The 18,771-nt window shown below is 45.7% G+C and overlaps 1 protein-coding gene across 5 annotated transcripts in view; it reads right to left on the reverse strand.

The window, feature by feature from the left end:
- Nucleotides 1-18,771, reverse strand: part of UBAP2 (ubiquitin associated protein 2) — a 75,855-nt gene that overhangs the window by 22,420 nt on the left and 34,664 nt on the right. For all 5 annotated transcript variants that reach the window (XM_081929608.1, XM_081929605.1, XM_081929607.1 and 2 more), the window contains 9 exons: nucleotides 16,819-16,886; nucleotides 15,066-15,255; nucleotides 13,598-13,811; nucleotides 13,164-13,444; nucleotides 9,484-9,656; nucleotides 7,045-7,255; nucleotides 5,037-5,076; nucleotides 1,258-1,447; nucleotides 672-738 (listed from right to left, as the gene is read on the reverse strand). In XM_081929608.1, the coding sequence (XP_081785734.1) occupies nucleotides 672-738; nucleotides 1,258-1,447; nucleotides 5,037-5,076; nucleotides 7,045-7,255; nucleotides 9,484-9,656; nucleotides 13,164-13,444; nucleotides 13,598-13,811; nucleotides 15,066-15,255; nucleotides 16,819-16,886 (1,434 nt within the window). The remainder of the gene's footprint in view (nucleotides 1-671; nucleotides 739-1,257; nucleotides 1,448-5,036; nucleotides 5,077-7,044; nucleotides 7,256-9,483; nucleotides 9,657-13,163; nucleotides 13,445-13,597; nucleotides 13,812-15,065; nucleotides 15,256-16,818; nucleotides 16,887-18,771) is intronic.

Raw genomic sequence — 18,771 nt, forward strand, 5'->3', positions numbered from 1 at the left:
AAAGGCCCCTTCTTGTGTTGCCACCCAGCATTTTGAATAGGGCCTGGATTGGCATCATATGCCAGTGCAGTTGGGCCAGGATTGGCATCATATGCTCAAACCATCTTGCCCCAGTGCACAATCTGGCCACTGACTTCTGCACCGGCTGAAGTTTCCAAACCATCTTGAGAGGCAACCCCATGCATAATGTGTTCCAGTAATCCAGAACATAGACAACAGAAGTTAGGCTGTCCCTGTGCAGATGGGGGCACAGCTGGGCCACTAGCTGCAGCTGATGGAAGGCACTCCATAACACTGAGGCCACCTGACCCAACAGCAAAGGACCCAGAAGTACCCCAAGCTATGTACATGCTTCTTCAGAGGGAGTGGTAACCCATCAAGAGCAGGCAACCAACTTTCAAGTAGCATCCTTCTCCAATGCTGTGCCATTTCCCCCTTTGATTACGGTGGAAGCTACCCAGCAGGCAAACCTCAATGTCTTGAGGCACAGAGAAGGGAAAAAAATATTCAGAACTATTAGTTCTGGCAGGTAACGAGTGACAAAAAGATTGTGTATAAGGGAAACGATTCCTCATTCCAAGTCAAAAGGAAGACACCCGTTCCATTGCAAGATAGCCTAATTTTTAGTCAGGGTAGATAATTTAAGCTCTTGAAAAATGCAAGGAACTTACCGTGTGTGATGTAGATGAAGACAGTGCTGAGGCAGATGAGAGGCTGCTCTGATGATTTGAGAGAGAACTGGGAGGAAAACAAGTGTGAGGGATAAGATAACTGAGGGTCAGTTCACATCTGAGTACCTAGAGGGAGGGGGGAAACTGTCGTTTGAGGACATATCTGATTTCTTTCAAAACTACAATGACCAGCACTGGAGTGGGCAGGTAGTTTAAGAGCTGGTAGGTCACTGGGCAATTCTCACCATTAAAAGAAAGCCACCCACGTCTTGTAACCTCAAGGCTAGACCTGTAAACCAGAAGCTTCAGCAGGTGCAAATATAGGTGCTAAGAGTTAGCCGGTCACCAGCACCACACAATCCCAGCATTTCCAGAGGTCTAACTGGCTCCCTTTTGGTAACCAGTGGTGGTGGGTGAGCCATGTGTCTGCATCATTGTGCAACTTGGGCCTTTGGTGGAAGTGTGTCAAATAAAACTGGAGTAAGCTGGCCTTGTGCAGGTTAAGGAGACACAGAGGAGCACCACTTGTGCGCCTGCCCACCCACCCACCTCCAACTCATTCCCACCCCATACCACACTGCTGTACCTGCTTAACTGGGAGAGTGAGCTGCTGACCAAGTCATTTGACTGCGGCAAGCTGGGAAGTGCTGCTGTATGCGGTGGTGCCGAAGGTAGAAGCAAAGCTGTGGTGGCCGTGGTGCTAGGCAAGGAGCAGCCTTTGGCGGGCAGGGCCGGAGGAGAGGTTTCTGTCTTAGAGGCTGGAATTGATGGAGTGGCTGAAATAAGTTGGGAGAAGCAATTCAGAGGAGGGGCCTGCTGCACAGCACAACCAAGCTGGTTGGGAAGGTGTATGTGTAAAATGGCACACGCGTGAGAAAAACATATATCCAATCACTGGGCCATAATGGCTTTAGGAAAGCATCAGCAACTCTGCGCACTGACAAGTCCACACGGTTCTCATTATCCACACACCATGACTTTGTTTGCCCAGTGGCTGTACATCTACTCTTAAAAGTAATGCCTCTATCACACTATGGTTCTCTCCCTCAGCCCATTCAAGCTCCCCAACAAGCAAGTGTGGCTGTGTTATTTCAGCCAAGCAAGAAACCGCCAGGAGATCTGGAAGGGGCAAAGAGCAGTACAAGAGACGATGCTGTGAGAGGTGGCATCTGTGGACGATGATCTATGCTGCCGAGGAGTCAACAGCCAGCCAACCTAGTTTTCTCTATTGTGCGCAAAACAAGCAAACCTCCAGGAATAGTCCACACAGGTTTGCACACACACAAAAAACCCCCAGCAACATCTTTCTAGAACTCGTTAAAAGAGCCGAGCTATCTTGTGTGATTCAGATATCTGTGCACAGGACGACGGAGTGAGAATGGGAGGTGTGTGTGTACGCACGCATGCACGCACACAGTTTATTGATTGTATCAGATTCATACAACTGCCCCTTCAAGGTGGTATTTTATCAAATTCAAGAATAGCGATAAAACATGATAAAGTTACAATCAAAGTACAACCACACTGTATTACTTTCCCTTAAAACTGAATAGCAGCTATTAATTGGAAAGGCTCCTGTTTCCCAGGGAAGAGTATTCCGTAAGTGTGGGGCCATCACTAAAAAGGCCCTCTTCAGCCTAATATTTCTTATGGACAAACCAGACAGCAGGGTCTCAGTGATGGATTACAACTTTCAGACAGGCTTGTATGGGACCACGCAGTCCCTCAGACAACCTGGTTCCAAACGATTATGGACTTCAAATGATCACAAGCAGTACTGTGAACTGGGGTCAGATACAAACAGGCAGCCAGTGTAACAGTTACTGAACTGGTGTCGTATGTTCTGCATGCTTGGCCCCTACTGGCATTTTTGCTTCCATATTCTGAAATGTTAAAGTTTCCAAACGGTCTTTAAAGGCAGCCCTATGAAGCACAATGGATATAACCCGAGTGTCACAGAGGCAAGATCTATATACTCTAGATATTGTCAGTGGCTGGAAAACCAGTTAAAGCTGGTTAAAGGAATTATTGCCATTGGTGACACCTGCACTTTCACTGAATGAGGTGAAGCCAGGAGCAAATCCAGGCTGTGTACCTGATTCTTCAGGAGTAATTGAACCCCATCCAAAACAGATTTCCCATACTCCAATGGACTTAAATGTGGCTTCTACAGAAGCATCTTTGCCACTGCATCCTTTAGAGCAGTGTTTCCCAACCTTGGGCCTCCAGATGATTTTGGCCTACAACTCCCATCATCCCTAGCTAGCAAGACCAGTGGTCAGGGATGATGGGAATTGTAGTTCAAAAACAGCTGGAGGCCCAAGGTTGGGAAACACTGCTTTAGAGAGGATGAACTACGTTCTCCCTCAGTTAAGTATTTATCATCTCCAAAGTCCATACTGACAGCCTGATCCTGGCAGATTCTACTGGCCAGGAAGGACAATTCGACAAGAAAGGGGTAGATCTCAGCCACCCAAGCAAATAAACAATCTATTCAGGCTGCAAAATATATAGAAGCATTCAAGCCCACATTCTGAAGCACTCAGTCCAGTGACATATATCACAACCATGAATTTTGCCTCTAAGTGTCAAGTAGAATTATTTTAATGTGTTAATGTATAAATCTATGTTTTATTATGGCAAAATGTGTCTCATGAAGAATCCCTGCTTAAAAGAGAAATCTAGAAGCCTCCCAAAAATGACTGCTAAGAAAAAAGGGTACCACAAAGAAAGAAAAAACCCAGAACGATTCACGCAACGCAAACTTCCAAGATGTCAATGGACCACTTAATACTATGGCCCAGTATTTGTTCTCCAAATGTGATGTTAGCCCAGTGGATTTCCTTCCTGATAAGCCTCACCCATTTCCTTACCCAGCAGTAAGCGTAAGGAGTGTCTTGTAGGTCAGCTGGTCAGGTTCTCTTGGTACATTAATTACAACAACAAAAATCCCACCAAGTAAAGCTGTTTTGTACAAAAATAGCTGGAAAAGTCTGGAGGTTCCCAAGGGAAAGCTATAAGCTTTAAAAATTGACTTGCTTCCCATCCCCAGGACACTGCTGAAAAAAATTGCTTCTGGGTTTTGTAATATTTTAACAGCCCTATTTTCTAAAAATACACAAAATGTAAGAGCATAACTCTCTAGACGTTAGCAGAAAAGACTCAGTCACAGGATTTTCCACAGCATATTGTATCAGATATGTGCTTGGAAGGTGAACATCATAGTCTATTCATTGTGGCTTGCTAGATTCCACAGGGTTACCAAGTTGCTCCAGCAGGAATCGCTCCGCAAGACAGCCTAGCAAGTAATTTAAGGTGAAGTTTTAACTACTGTGAATGAAATTTAAAATACCCCAGCAACTGTTGGAAGGAGCAAGACACATCCAAACACATCAGAGAACAATTAGGCACTCACAGTTGTGAGGTCATGGCACTTGAAGAAAAAACAAAACACTTCACTAACAATCTAGTCTGAAGCTTTAACTAGTCAACCTACGTAAAGGACCTTAAAGCAATGTATTCCTTTTGAGAGCTGGTCCAGGCAGCTTCCCTTGCCAGGAATGTGAATTTGAGAGTAACAGGCAAGCCAAATGCTGGGAGAGAACAAGGGAATTGGTGGGGAAACTGAAGCAAACGTAAGAAGAAAGCCCTGCAGCTGGATCAGGCCAAAAGCCCATCTAGTCCAGCTTTATTTTCATAGCAGCCAACCAGATCCCTCTGGAAACCCCACAAGCAGAACCTGAGTGCAACAGCGTTCTCCTCACTTGTGCTCCCAAGTAACTGTTATTCAGTGGAAGTAGACTAGCCTAGCGATCTGCCATCAGACCTGAAAACCATGCCCCAAAAGAGGAAAGCAACAAATCAAACGCTGGCAGTCAGCAGAATGCTAACTCAGTCCAGGATTGACTAAACTTCAGCCTAGCTTGGGAAATATCCTGAATGAGGCTGTGCACAGGCATAGAACTCATGTATGCAACTCATGTGCTGGCCTCACACAGGATGCCAGCTCCCTGCAGGATTGCCGCAGGTATTCTTAGTGAATGATTTCTAAAAGGGATGCAGGGTCAGCCCTGTCAAAAGTCTGGGCTTGGGCACAGGGTACATGCAGAGGAAGCAGGAAATGGCCTGAACTCAATATGGTTAACTGCTAATACCCATCTGTACACCAGGTGGCAAGCTTCACACAGCTGGCTTGACTGTGAACTACTAAGGCCTGCATGGAAAAGCAGCATAAACGCTCCAAGTATAAAATACGGTCCTCACCACCCTTATCTTCAAGAGCAGAAGGCTACCAACTCATACTACAAAAGTGCACGGCAAGGAAAATCTCGTAACTCCATGCATAACGAAGGTTTATGAACTTACTGTCAAGGGTTGGCTGTGTTCGCACACTGCTGTGTCCATTCTGGAAAAGTAATCAAATAATAATAATTAGCGGATCAGCTCTCCAAAAGTGAAATGAAACAGGTAGCCAAATCTCAGCTAAAACAGCAGGAAAGGAAAGGTCATTTTTGTGCTAACATGCAAAAACAATGAGAAATATGTGTAAGGGGCGTACATTAAGGGGTAAAGGTACCCCTGACCATTAGGTCCAGTCGCGGACGACTCTGGGGTTGCGGCGCTCAACTCGCTTTATTGGCTGAGGGAGCCAGTGTTCAGCATGTGGCCAGCATGACTAAGCCGCTTCTGGCGAATCAGAGCAGCGCACGGAAACACCGTTTACCTTCCCACCGGAGTGGTACCTATTTATCTACTTGCACTTTGATGTGCTTTTGAACTGCTAGGTTGGCAGGAGCAGGGACCAAGCAACGGGAGCTCACTCCATCACGGGGATTCGAACCACCGACCTTCTGATCGGCAAGCCCTAGGCTCTGTGGTTTTAATGTACTGTGCCACCCACGTCCAAACATTAAGGGGTACGTTTTACTAACTCAAAGAACCTTGTGACACATTGGGGGCAGTCCATCTAAAGTGTGGCAGGTTTTTAGCAATGTTATCTTTTAAAATCCAGTTTTAACTGGACAAATGCTTTTTCAAAGTCATTGCTGTTTTCTGTAAGCCTGTGTGATGGAGTAGGCGAAAAAACAAATAAGACCATGATTGGCCATTAATGATCCCCTCCATATGCATTTATGTACACATCTTTCTTTCTTATATCACTTTTCTGCCAAGGTGGCTTACACTTTTAAAGTATTAAAATGAGTGATGCAAAATGTAAGGTTGGTCAGAGGGAGTGAGGGGATAAGCTGAACAGAGTTTAGTGAGGATGCTTGTTAACAGGCAGGGGATTTTCAAAGCATGTTGAGAGATAAGTGACTATTGTCTGGTACTCTTAAACTGCAAGTTCTGCAAATACATGTCTTAGTTTGTGTACGTTGTAGCATACACAGGGGACAGCGCTCATCTCACGTTTCAAGCCAAGGGAGCCAGCGTTTGTCCGCAGACAGCTTTCTGAGTTATGTGGCCAGCACAACTAAACCACTTTTGGTGCAACAGAATACAGTGATGGAAGCCAGAGCGCACAGAAACGCCATTTACCTTCCTGCCTCAGTGGTACCTATTTGTCTACTTGCGCTTTTAAACTGCTAGGTTGGCAGAAGCTGGGACTAAGCAAAGGAAGCTCACCCCATCGTGTGGATTCAAACTGCTGACCTTCTAATCAGCAAGCCCAAGAGGCTCAGAGTTTTAGACCACAGCGCTGCCTGCATCTGAGCAAGCATATCTAGACTTCCAAACATCCCCATCTATGACCACTGACTGTCTCTTAAGCTTATTAAGTCTTCTGCAGTTTGAACAGTTCCTGCCAACTGATCACTGGTACTGTTTGAAGTTTTGTAATCAGTTATGCTAGTCCCCAACTCATCAGACAGTCTTCAAGAAAGACTGTGGTTCTCAGCGTTGGTTTGATAATGCTGCCAGCCTGCTTTGCAGGGTTGTTGCAGATTACTGAGCATATGTGCAAAGCACTTTTGACTGCTCAAGGACTTTCAGGTTGCATCGACTCCAAAACATTGTGGCTTCATTTGAAAAGACAAAGCAATCAATATGGCGTTGCTGCTAGATGCTGCCCAGCTGGGATGTAAACAACAGTGGGATATAAACCTGATAAAATATGGTTTGTTCTTAAATGTGTTCTTTTGCAATGCATCATTTTGTTGTTTGCCACCTTGGGCTCCTTTGAGAAGAAGGGAAGGACAAAAGTCTAATAAACAGAATAAAATATTTCAGTCAACGATATCTGAAGCTAAGCCTGAGACACTGTGAGCGGTATGGATGAATTAGGCCTTAGGTCATTTATCTCAAGCCTGGCCTCCATAAGCAAGCTGCACTATGGTGACATTTCCACAACGGATGCTTTGCAAAGCCTACTCACCGTGACAGCAGCTGAGATTGGTTCTGATAGAGGCACGGAACTTTGGTATGTTATCCTGCTATGCACAGAGGCCTGGTCGAAGGAGGACGTGGTTGTTATGGGACTAGCACTCTGGGAGGAGCCGCTGAGGCTGGCAGAAGTGATGGCAGGGGTGGCATAGGTGGGCTCCTGCACTGTATTGGACATTGGCAAAGAGGTATTCAAAGGATCGCTGGAAAAAAACAAAAGTCATTTGACATCACAGTTAACACGGATTCAGATATCATCATGAAGTTAATCAGCTCTCAAGAGAGCTGCTTTGAACCAGATATGCAAGTTTCAACAGCTTAAAATAAGGAAAGGCCTATGCTGGATGCTCACACAACTCAAAAACAAAGAGGCCTTTAAAATGAGGTTTTGGAGTCCTGCCACAAGGGTGAAGTCAAAAATTTGAGACGACCTTTGAAGTAAATCGACACCACTTGTTTCCCATGGCTCTGCGTCACTGTTTCCAGGTAGAAAGACTTTGCTCCTGGCTTTTAAGAGAAGTCCAAGGGAAGGCATAATAGTTGTGAGTGGTGTCAAGAGGGGAAATGTTTTGCCTCCCCTTCTTGCAGCATTAAAACCCAGTTTGGCAGTCCTGAGCTCAGGGCTGGCCCAAGACATTTTGGCATCTGAGGTGAACCACAAAATGCTACTCTCCCTCCCCATTAGGAAAGAAAAGGTGAGTGAAGATCTGCATCAGGAGCAAGGGAAACAAAGATCTACACTGGGGTCTGCTACCACAGTGGATCCTGCCGCCTGAGGCAGTCACCTCACCCTGCCACCTGGGTGGGCTGGTTCTGCCTGAGCTTGCTACCAAAGGGAAACACAGAAAACCAAATAGTGGTTTTCTTGGCCCATTAGGAAAATTCCAAATACCTTATTGGGCCAATGCCTTTATTAGGCCAATTAATAAGTCCCGAACTAGTGTGCAAGCGTTTGTCCAGCCCAAAAAACCCTCATAATCAGACTAGATAATAAAAAACACAGGGGAAGGAGGGGAGAGAAAAAAGGCTGTTTTTCAAGACATCCATGTCTGCACCCGGTACAAGTCTTAACATGGAATGTGGGAGGAGGTAGCAGACATTCACATGTGGCCCTTTCAGGGGCTCTGTAAGTTCCACCCAGGCCTCCCTGGAAGGACACAAAAATGACTGATCCCCCATCTCTGCAAACACTGCGTTTGAGAATTAGAGAGACTGAGGACCAGGAATTATAATATATGCAACCAAGGTAAACTTAAAACACTGTGAAGACTTAACTAACAGAACTCACTGCCATCAGACACGATGATGACCACTATCGTGGCCTAAAAGAATCACTAGGTAATTCACAGAAAACAGCTCTATTCTGAGGCTATTAGCCAGGTTAATTAAACAGAGCCTCCATTTGCTAAAGGCAGCCTGAGATGCTGGGGACAGAAAAGGTGAAGAGATACTGCCGTGCCCCGCTTTGTGTGCATCTGGCTAGCTGGATTTTTGGCCTAATCCAGCAGGACTCCTATGTGCACCATAAGGACAATTTTCCTACTTCACAAACTCAGCTGTCATTTTACTCAGTAGACTCACAAGGCCACAGCTGTACGAATCTGCTCTATCACTGTAACCCTGAGCTACAAAATGCTCTTGCACAGTACTCTTGTCAGTACTTAAGATGATCATCTCTGAGCGACAAAACTGTCAATGCTCGTAGCGGCACAGAGCCAGGGCACACATGGTGTGGTGCACTTTCTTCATATTCTGACTTGTGTTCTTCTTCCTGTGCAATCTCTTTTAGGGCATTGCTTTGTTTGGCAGTCAGAAAATCTGAACTAGGGTATAAACCTGGACCTCAGGTCAGCTAATTCCTCATCTCTAGCCCAAATCCTTTGCAACGCTCATGGATGAAAAGGATGCTTTTTTTGTTGTTGATATTGAGGCTTATTTCAATAAAGAGCCTGTCCCTTCCTGAGCTCTTGCTCCCATCGCAAGTTTTCTCATGTAGCACTTTAAGACCCAAGCCCAATGCTGCCAAGGAATAAAGGGAAAACCAAACCACCCAGAGCGGCTGGGGCAACCCAGTCCGATGCACTGGGTATAAGAAATAAATTATTATTATTTTGTATTGTACTACAGACAGCTGTGGGAGTTTACATAATTAGGGAGTTCATAGGAAAGCTAAGGCATTCGCAGCATCCATTTCCACTTCCAGCCTGATTTTCAATGCAGGTCTTCGCAGCCAGCAAGTAATAAGCCTCTTTACATTTAGAACCCTACACCCAGGATTCTCTTATTTACAAGTAGATCTGTTTCAGCCCCGGGAGGGTTGTGCCACAGAGTCCCTAGAACAAAACACCTTTATCTTCAGACATCTTCCCTGACACAAAATCAAGCTTGGTGAGAAGCAGACCAGAGGACAGAAGCGGAAGAGTGTGCGTACTTTATGGGCTTTGGGTACAGGATGTTGTTGGGTGCCTGGCTGGTGTTCTCGTAGCTTGAAGCAGTTCCAAACTCCGAGAGAGAAGGCTCCAACCCAAACTCAAGAGCGCCAAACTGCACATTTAACCCTGATACGTCTGTGGATCCAGGCATCTCCACAGCAGAGGAAGGGATCTGAAAATGAAGGAACATGTTGGTAATCTGTTGATTTGGCACCAGAATGAATCATTTCTGCCGCACAGATGCTGCTTTGTACAATATATTTACTTTATTTCTATTTAAGGCATGAATATCCCGCTCATAAAACAGATTTCCAGATGCAATTAAATGTATCCCCCACAAATCCCTACAACCAGAAAAACAGTGTGGTGCAATTTAACAGCAAAAGCTAGAATACAGTGGTGCCTCGCAAGACGAAATTAATCCGTTCCGTGAGGCTCTTCGTATAGCGTTTTTTCGTCTTGCAAAACAAGCCCATTGATAGCTTAGCGGATTAGCGCTATTAGCGGCTTTTAGCGATCAGCTGTTAAGCGGCTTATCAGCGGATCAGCTGATAAGCGGCTTAGGAAAAGGGGGGGGAAGGGGGAAAAACCGCAGGAACTCGCAAGACATTTTCGTCTTGCGAAGCAAGCCCATAGGGAAATTCGTTTTGTGAAGCGCCTCCAAAACGGAAAACCCTTTCGTCTAGCGGGTTTTCAGTCTTGCGAGGCGTTCATCTTGCGGGGCACCACTGTAATACTATTCAACAGACATTAGGAGTTAAAGAGAAGAAAACAGTCTCAGCTTGACAGTCGAAAGTTCCATGTGCCATATAAGGATCCTGGGGAAGGGAATCCCAAAGCTGCAGCGACAACACAGAAAAGGCCCCGCTCTCCAGCCACGTGACCTCCAAAAGGCAGGGACAATGGTCCTCAGACTAGAGCTCAAAAAGAGCAGACAGGTTCATACCTTGGTCCCAAACCGTATAACAGCTTTATGGGCCAAGACACACAGCATTTGTGCCAGGAAACAAAATGGGATGCAAAAAAACAGGGAAACAACTTGATTTCAGATTTATTTCAGATTTGGATCCCTTCCAGTCGGGATTCAGGCCTCATCATGGGACTGAAACTGCCTTGGTCGCACTGGTTGATGATCTCCGGCGGGCTAGGGACAAAGGTGAGAGCTGTTTCCTAGTTCTGCTGGATCTCTCAGCGGCGTTTGATACCATCGACCATAACATCCTTCTGGACCGTCTTGAGGGGCTGGGAGCTGGGGGCACTGTCCTACAGTGGTTCCGCTCCTTCCTCCTGGGCCGTGTTCAGAAAGTGGTGGTGGGGGATGAGTGTTCAGACCCCTGGGCTCTCACTTGTGGGGTGCCTCAGGGTTCTGTCCTCTCCCCCTTGCTTTTCAACATCTACATGCAGCCACTGGGAGAGATCATCAGGAGGTTTGGGCTGGGTGTTCATCAGTATGCAGATGATACCCAGCTCTACCTCTCTTTTAAATCAGAACCAGTGAGGGCAGTGAAGGTCCTGTGTGAGTGTCTGGAGGCGGTTGGAGGATGGATGGCGGCTAAGAGATTGAGGTTGAATCCTGACAAGACAGAAGTACTGTTTCTGGGGGACAGGAGGCGGGCAGGTGTGGAGGATTCCCTGGTCCTGAATGGGGTAACTGTGCCCCTGAAGGACCAGGTGCGCAGCCTGGGAGTCATTTTGGACTCACAGCTGTCCATGGAGGCACAGGTCAAATCTGTGTCCAGGGCAGCTGTTTACCAGCTCCATCTGGTACGTAGGCTGAGACCCTATCTGCCTGCGGACTGTCTCGCCAGAGTGGTGCATGCTCTGGTTATCTCCCGCTTGGACTACTGCAATGCACTCTACGTGGGGCTACCTTTGAAGGTGACTCGGAAACTACAACTAATCCAGAATGCGGCAGCTAGACTGGTGACTGGGAGCGGCCGCCGAGACCATATAACACCGGTCTTGAAAGACCTACATTGGCTCCCAGTACATTTCCGAGCACAATTCAAAGTGTTGGTGCTGACCTTTAAAGCCCTAAACGGCCTCGGTCCAGTATACCTGAAGGAGCGTCTCCACCCCCATCATTCTGCCCGGACGCTGAGGTCCAGCGCCGAGGGCCTTCTGGCGGTTCCCTCATTGCGAGAAGCAAAGCTACAGGGAACCAGGCAGAGGGCCTTCTCGGTAGTGGCGCCCACCCTGTGGAACGCCCTTCCAGCAGATGTCAAAGCGATAAACAACTACCTGACATTGAGAAGACATCTTAAGGCAGCCCTGTTCAGGGAAGTTTTTAACGTGTGATATTTTATTGTATTTTTGGTTTTTATGGAAGCCGCCCAGAGTGGCTGGGGAGGCCCAGCCAGATGGGCGGGGTATAAATAATAAATTATTATTATTATTATTATTATTATTATTATTATTATTATTATTAAGACCTTCACTTTTAGGAATGTATTTGCTGCCAGTCAGTGGGAGTAATACAGATTCAGCCAAATAAAAACTTCATCTCATAGTTGCAAGCAGCATTCACACCCCCACAAACAGAGTTTGGGACAGATTTGTACAACAACGTCGCTGGAAAAATACCAAGCTCCCACCTTCTAAACATCTTAAGAATTCCCAGATTTGCACACAGAATGCCAACAAGTGCATGCTGTTCAAATTTACCCTTATTTTGAAAGCTACATAGGCAGCTGCATTAACGTTTTAAAGATTATGTGATCTGCACAGCACTCAACACCTGCTAAGTTTATTAAGCAGCTTAAACTTTAAACTCCAGCATCCAGCTACAAAAGCCAGACACAAAACAAAGCAAGCAGCCAGATAAGGGACATTCTGAGGAAGAGCTATCAATGTAAGTTCTTCTGTCTCCAAAACAAGAGTACAGCCCAAGTGCAACTGCATTGTACAACTGTACAAAATTAGGCTTATGGAAAGCATGTTTTAATTTATGGGACGGCAAGTTAAGGGCACCCATTTGTTTCTGAAGCTACTTTGACTCTGGTGTTTAAGATCACCTCTCCCCACAACCATGAGCAGCAGCTTCTGTTTAAATAGTTAAGTGAACATACACACACCTTCATTATTAATAACATAAAAGTACTGATTTTAATAGGGTTTTTTAAAAGTGATTTATTGTTTACATATAGTTGTAAACCTCCCAATATTTTGTGAAATAGCAGTATATAAATACTTTTATACCTAAATAATACTAATAGATATACTGCTTACTGCCACTAATAGATATACTGCTTACTGTTTCAAAAAGACACCTATATGAAGGCTTGGCGATATTGTACATTTATTTAATCTGTTAGGACGCAGGTAATTGAGTGAAGCTGAGGCTCCAGGACTTTGGCCACCTCATGAGAAGAGAAGACTCCCTGGGAAAGACCCTGATGTTGGGAAATATGGAGGGCACAAGGAGAGGGGGACGACAGAGGACAAGATGGTTGGATAGTGTCTTCGAAGCTACCAACATGAGTTTGACCAAACTGCGAGAGGCAGTGGAAGACAGGAGGGCCTGGCGTGCTCTGGTCCACGGGGTCACGAAGAGTTGGACACAACTAAACGACTCAACAACAACAACAAATTGAGTGAAGCTCTTTCATGAATTGACGGCCTTTGCCTATGTCTAGCAAGGGCAATACTGCCAGTGCTTGAGCTCTGCAGCTTTACCCACCTTTGAAGCTGGGGGTATCCTCCGTTTTGGCGGCTTGATCTGTTTCTGCTGCGTTTGCTGGGAAGGCGCCACCTGGCTATCTGCAGACAGGCTGGGGAGGTGCAGCATTTTGCTGGCAGCCATTGAGCTGTCAACCGGTGATGGCTCCCGGGCTTTCTGTGGGGTGAAGGATTCCAATCCAGGAGGTGGGGCAGGGGCTGCCAGTGTTTGCTGCTGCTGCTGCTGCTGCCGCTGCGTCAGCTGACTCAGAACTGGGGATGGTTCAGGCTGGGATTTGAAGTCTAAGCACCAAGACCAAGGGGAGAAAATGAACAATTACATCATCCCTTGCTCCAGGGACAGCTAGTTGGTCAGCAGGTTTCACTACACAGCAATAAAGTTGCTGCTTGTCCCCCCCCCCCGCCCTTTAATCCAAGGGGTCAATGAACACTTACCAAACTGACTGAGGATAGAAGGCTGTGAAACTGACGGTTTTACATCCCAGGATGATGTTGTGGTTGTGGAAATGGGGGAGTTTGTACTGAGAGAACCTTGCGACGGGAACTGGCCCAAGCCTGGAGATTTCAACTGGTCTAAAATCTGAGATCCAGTGGAATTGGCCAGCTTTGAAGATCCAAGCTCCCCAAACCCTGAACAGAGGACTGAAGACTAATGAGAATGGGGAGGAGAAAAACACACCAAGGTTCACTAGAATTAATACACAGCAATTCATGTTTTATAATATATTACAGAATAAGACAAATACATTATACACAGCCAGTGATTAAAAACACAAATGTCTGTGGGAATCTCTGATATCTTTAGTACTCACCTTCTACATCAGGGGATGAGAACGTTTTTGGCCCTGCAGGCCAGATCATTATCAACCCTGCAGAGGGCCAACTTTGGCAGGTGGGGTAGCCCACCTGTAAATCATGGGGTAGCCCACCTGTAAATCATGACATCAGCTGAGTCCCACCCAACTGCCAAAGTTGACTTGTGGAGGTGTGGGAGACAAGTCTGCTTCACCAACACGTTCCCTATAGGGAATGCCCTGGCAAAGGAGCACCCAGCAGGACTCAACCCTGCCCATCAGCTGATGTTGCCCAGTATCTTCAGGGCATGGACATATGGACATGGTTCAGGCCAAACAGAACCTCCAGCCGACCGCGATTGGCCCACAGGCTATAGGATCCCAATCTCTGCTGTATAGAAACTAAGCTTAAGCACATGCAACTGTTCTTGAGCGTAGAACCCTGTGACCTTTCTCCCTTCCTTCTTCTCTGTCAATAGAACACCCTGGAGGAGAAATCTGCTTTTTTGCTTACATTACTCTGTAAACTCCCATAGGCATCACTGTAGCAGTAAATATGACATACAATGTAGAAAATGGATACAAACAAATTTATGAATTCATGACTATGGGATAGTTTTAGGGGGAGGGAAGGATGAAGCTGTGCCAGATATAGTGAAACATTCTTTGTTTGGAGAACGATACCTGCCTGTACTAGCAAAGCAATTTTCGCAGAGCTAGAAGACTCAGAAAGTTTTCATTTCCACATGCAGCAGTCAGATATGTGCTTGGAAAGAATGCATCACAGTCCTCCAGCCTGGAAGCGCTCTCAATTTCACGAGCAAAACTGCTTTATTTTAATTAATATGCACAGAGTATCCTCTGCTGTACTTTCAAGAATCAATACAAGTAGGTCACTTCAGCCACTGACAGGGAACAAGTCAGCATACCAAAGATGGGGCTCCCCAAGCGAGGCTGGAAACACTAAGGTTATCCTTTGCAAGAACAGGCTCACATGCCATGTCATGGCAATCTAGCTTCACTTTTGCAAATAAGGAGGCAAGACGGCAAACATTATTCAGGGCACAGAACTGCCTGGCATTTTTAAATAGCATCCAGGGCAACATTACCAGGCTCTGCGGAGAATAGGAGTTCACAGTGCTTGTGTTGCTTGCTCCCAAGGCCATCTGAGAATCGTGTTGGGAATTTGTGAAGACCAAAGCCTGCCCAAAGCCTTGCTGCTGAGGAGTCTCGAAGGAGTTTGCCTCAGTTTCTTGGCCAGACGTTACAGACTTCTGAAGCAGCGTCACCAGGTCGATGCTACAAGACAGAGAGTTATGGACAGGATGTCAAGACCAGGGATGAGTAATTTTTTTCAGCAGGGGGCCGGTCCACTGTCCCTCAGACCTTGGGGGGGGGGATGAACGAATTCCTATGCCCCACAAATAACTCAGAGATGCATTTTAAATAAAAGCACACATTCTACTCATGTAAAAACACACTGATTCCTGGACAGTCTGCGGGCTGGACTGAGAAGGCAATTGGGCCAGATCCAGCCCCCGGGCCTTAGTTTACCTACCCATGGTCAAGACGCAAAGGAGGCACAGATGTGAGGAAACCATATTTTGACTTAAAGTAGTTCTGGTCACCCCTACTCAATGCTGCAAGTTAGGGTATTGTACACCTGAGGCACCCCTGACAAGTATTTGTCCAACATTCATATTGACAGCATCCAAATAGATTAGGTCATTTTCTGATGTTATACTGTTGCCTGTGGTAAGAAGTTACTCCTAAATGGATTCACTTTATCTTGCCTGAGAGACACCCAAAACCTCAATGCAAGGGAGGCGATTTGTTTTAACAATGAATGCCCTGTCAGAGAAAGAGGACAGAGGCAGATCTCAATCTGGATATTCTGAGCATGTAAATTACTCTTAAATTGCAAGTCATATTTACAGACCTGACTGCTGACAAATCACCAGATACTGGCACCACTTCAATCATTATCTTAATTTGAAATATGAAATCTTAAATTAGTCAAATCTTGGGGGGGGGGGCTGGATTACACTTCACAAAAAAATCTCAAACACAGCACAATCAAGTAATTGGCCAGCTTCTTCGCATGGTGTACTGTTCTTCCATAATCCGGCTTTTCAGAGAATTTAGAATTAGTCATAAATGAGCTCCAGGAGGCAGCAAAAAGGAGGATAATGGATGGATGGCCAGAAAAACTGAAAGAAGAGTTGAAGCCAGCGCAAATAAATAACATACATGAGGGAGGAGCAAGAAAAGGTCCACATTCTTGGCCCCCGATTCCACCTTCATTTTTTCAGATACAAACTGAAAGCGGTGGTTTCTCATCTGCATTGCATCCATGTACATTCACAAGCCCACATTATTTGTGGGTGTAATATATCACTCTCTCTCTCTCTCTCTCTCCCCCCCCCCTCACACACACACACACACACACAGCTCACCACCACAACAAAGAGATTCAATTTCTTAAAAGACCAAACTGATTGTAAGTCAACTATTCCATCATCTGAGATAAAACTTATCTGACTTAGGCTAAAAGTTTAGAACAACATCCAATACACACAACCCCCGATTTATGCATGTTCAATGCATGTGCGAATGTGCATACATGCCGAACACAGAAGTAACCTGAAAACGTCACAAAAGGGGGGAGAGCGAGAGGGGGCAGAAGTGGAGTGAGGGTTAAACAGGGTGTTTGCAGGCTTTTTCAATGGGATTTCAAATATGCACCATTTCACTGATGCACATTGTGACCTACTGCACTTCAAAGCACAAACACGGCAGGAACTAGTTTGTGTGAACGGCTCATCTAGATGTGGAACAGAGAGAGAGCAGGGAAAGGTATACCTTTGGCCAGCAGCAACATGGTTCTCCACTGGGACAGATGAAGCAGTGAAGACCTTTGTTTCTGAAAGCTGAGACATGGGGTGGGAGAGAGAAAGAAATTGAATTTTAGCCACATTAAACACACAATTCTTTTTCAGGAGACAATATTCACGAGAAAGACAAGAAGAGACATGCTGAGCAAGACAAAGTGTTCCATCTAGCCAATTTGCTTGCTTCAGAACTATGGCCCATATAAATGGATTTCAGGAAGGAAACATACAACAAAGGGGTTCTCAAGCTTGATAGGAAATCGGCCTCCCCTCAGTACAGTGGTACCTAGGGTTACATGTGCTTCAGGTTACAGACTCCGCTAACCCAGAAATAGCACCTCGGGTTAAGAACTTTGCTTCAGGATGAGAACAGAAATCGTGCTCCGGCGGCACAGCGGCAGCAGGAGGCCCCATTAGCTAAAGTGGTGCTTCAGGTTAAGAACTGTTTCAGGTTAAAAACGGACCTCCGGAACAAATTAAGTACTTAACCCAAGGTACCACTGTATAGATATATAGCTGGAGATCACTGGTGCCATAACAAAGTGCTCTGAGCTCCTGGGAAGAAGGGGTGCATATAAACACATTAAAGAATCGAGGGAAGTTACAGCAGAAGAGTCTCTCAATGAAGAGGGTTTACAGACTACTGTTAAGTGTCCAATACGTAACAGGAACCAAAGGCACATGCCGGCCAAGGAGAAGGCGGGGAAGTGAGAGGCAGAATGCTATGCTAACCTGGAGCAATCGGGTCAATGCCATCACATGACAGCAGTGGGGCCAGCTCAGGATCCAACAGATCCCGCTCACTCCCAAGACTGAAAGTGCCTTACATTATGATAGCCTAGAAGGACAAAGGAAGCTTCCCGTGAGGATCTTATTTTTTCTGATGCCCAGGTAACCTATAGGTGGGTCAGTGGTCTCTTGGGATAAATCCTGGGTTGTTTCAAGCAAGCTCCAACCCCTCCAAAAGCAGTAAAAGGCAGAAGAGTCTCTTTTCAGCAAGATCAGCTATATTATCAGTCTACAGACTGCACTGTCCTTGTGGCCAGAACTGATGCTACAGGCTGGGAATCATTTTCAAATGGGTGATGGCTCAGAGAGCCTGCTGAGGACGGTGGTATTTATCAGATCACATGATGTTCCCAGCAGCTGAAAAGTTTTTTGTTACACAGAATCCAATAAGGCTTCTGGGAAGCAATTTAATCTGCTTCTGGGCGAGCCTAATCATGGCACAAAAGCAAACAACAACAACAAAAATCTCTCGCTGGCACTTTGGCAAGTTCCTCGAAACAAACAGATGATGAATTGTGGTTGCCAGTTGCTTTGCAAGTCTCATTGCCACACTGAGCCCCTCTTAGCAAGAATCATCTGTTCAGAAGCAAACTCGGGGATAGGCTGCAGATTTAAATGTGTCCTTCATCAAATTCACAGAGTATTTGAACCGAAAAGCTTCTGCCCAGTCCCAAACTACCTAAGAATATCAGTTACCAAGGATGATCAAGGGATAAGTACCCCTTTCACACACTACTTGTGTACTTTCCATGAAGGAAGAAGTAGAGTGGATGGGATGGAGCAAAGTGGGAAATGTTTTTCTCACATTTAATTTATTTGCTCAGTTTATATCCCACACTTGCCTTTGAAGTCCTGCTTTTACCATTGAACTTGGGATACTGTTCAAACATTTCTTTCCAAAGAATCTTTGCAACGCAGCTTAAATGAGATTTGGCCAGCCCTGCTGCAGCAAAGATTCTTTTGAAAAGAGACATTTGAACAATATATCGGGATTAAAATTAGTCAAAGTTCAGGCAACGTTCAAGACAAGGTGTCCCAAAAGCTAGCAAAACGTTCTAGGTAGCTCATTCAGAAGGAAGTGGCACTGGCTGATCAGAGAATGAATTCAGTGTTCCTGCCTACTCAATGATTACAG

The sequence above is a fragment of the Podarcis melisellensis genome (genome assembly GCF_964234715.1).
Source record: "Podarcis melisellensis genome assembly, chromosome: 11".
NCBI lineage: Eukaryota > Metazoa > Chordata > Lepidosauria > Squamata > Lacertidae > Podarcis > Podarcis melisellensis.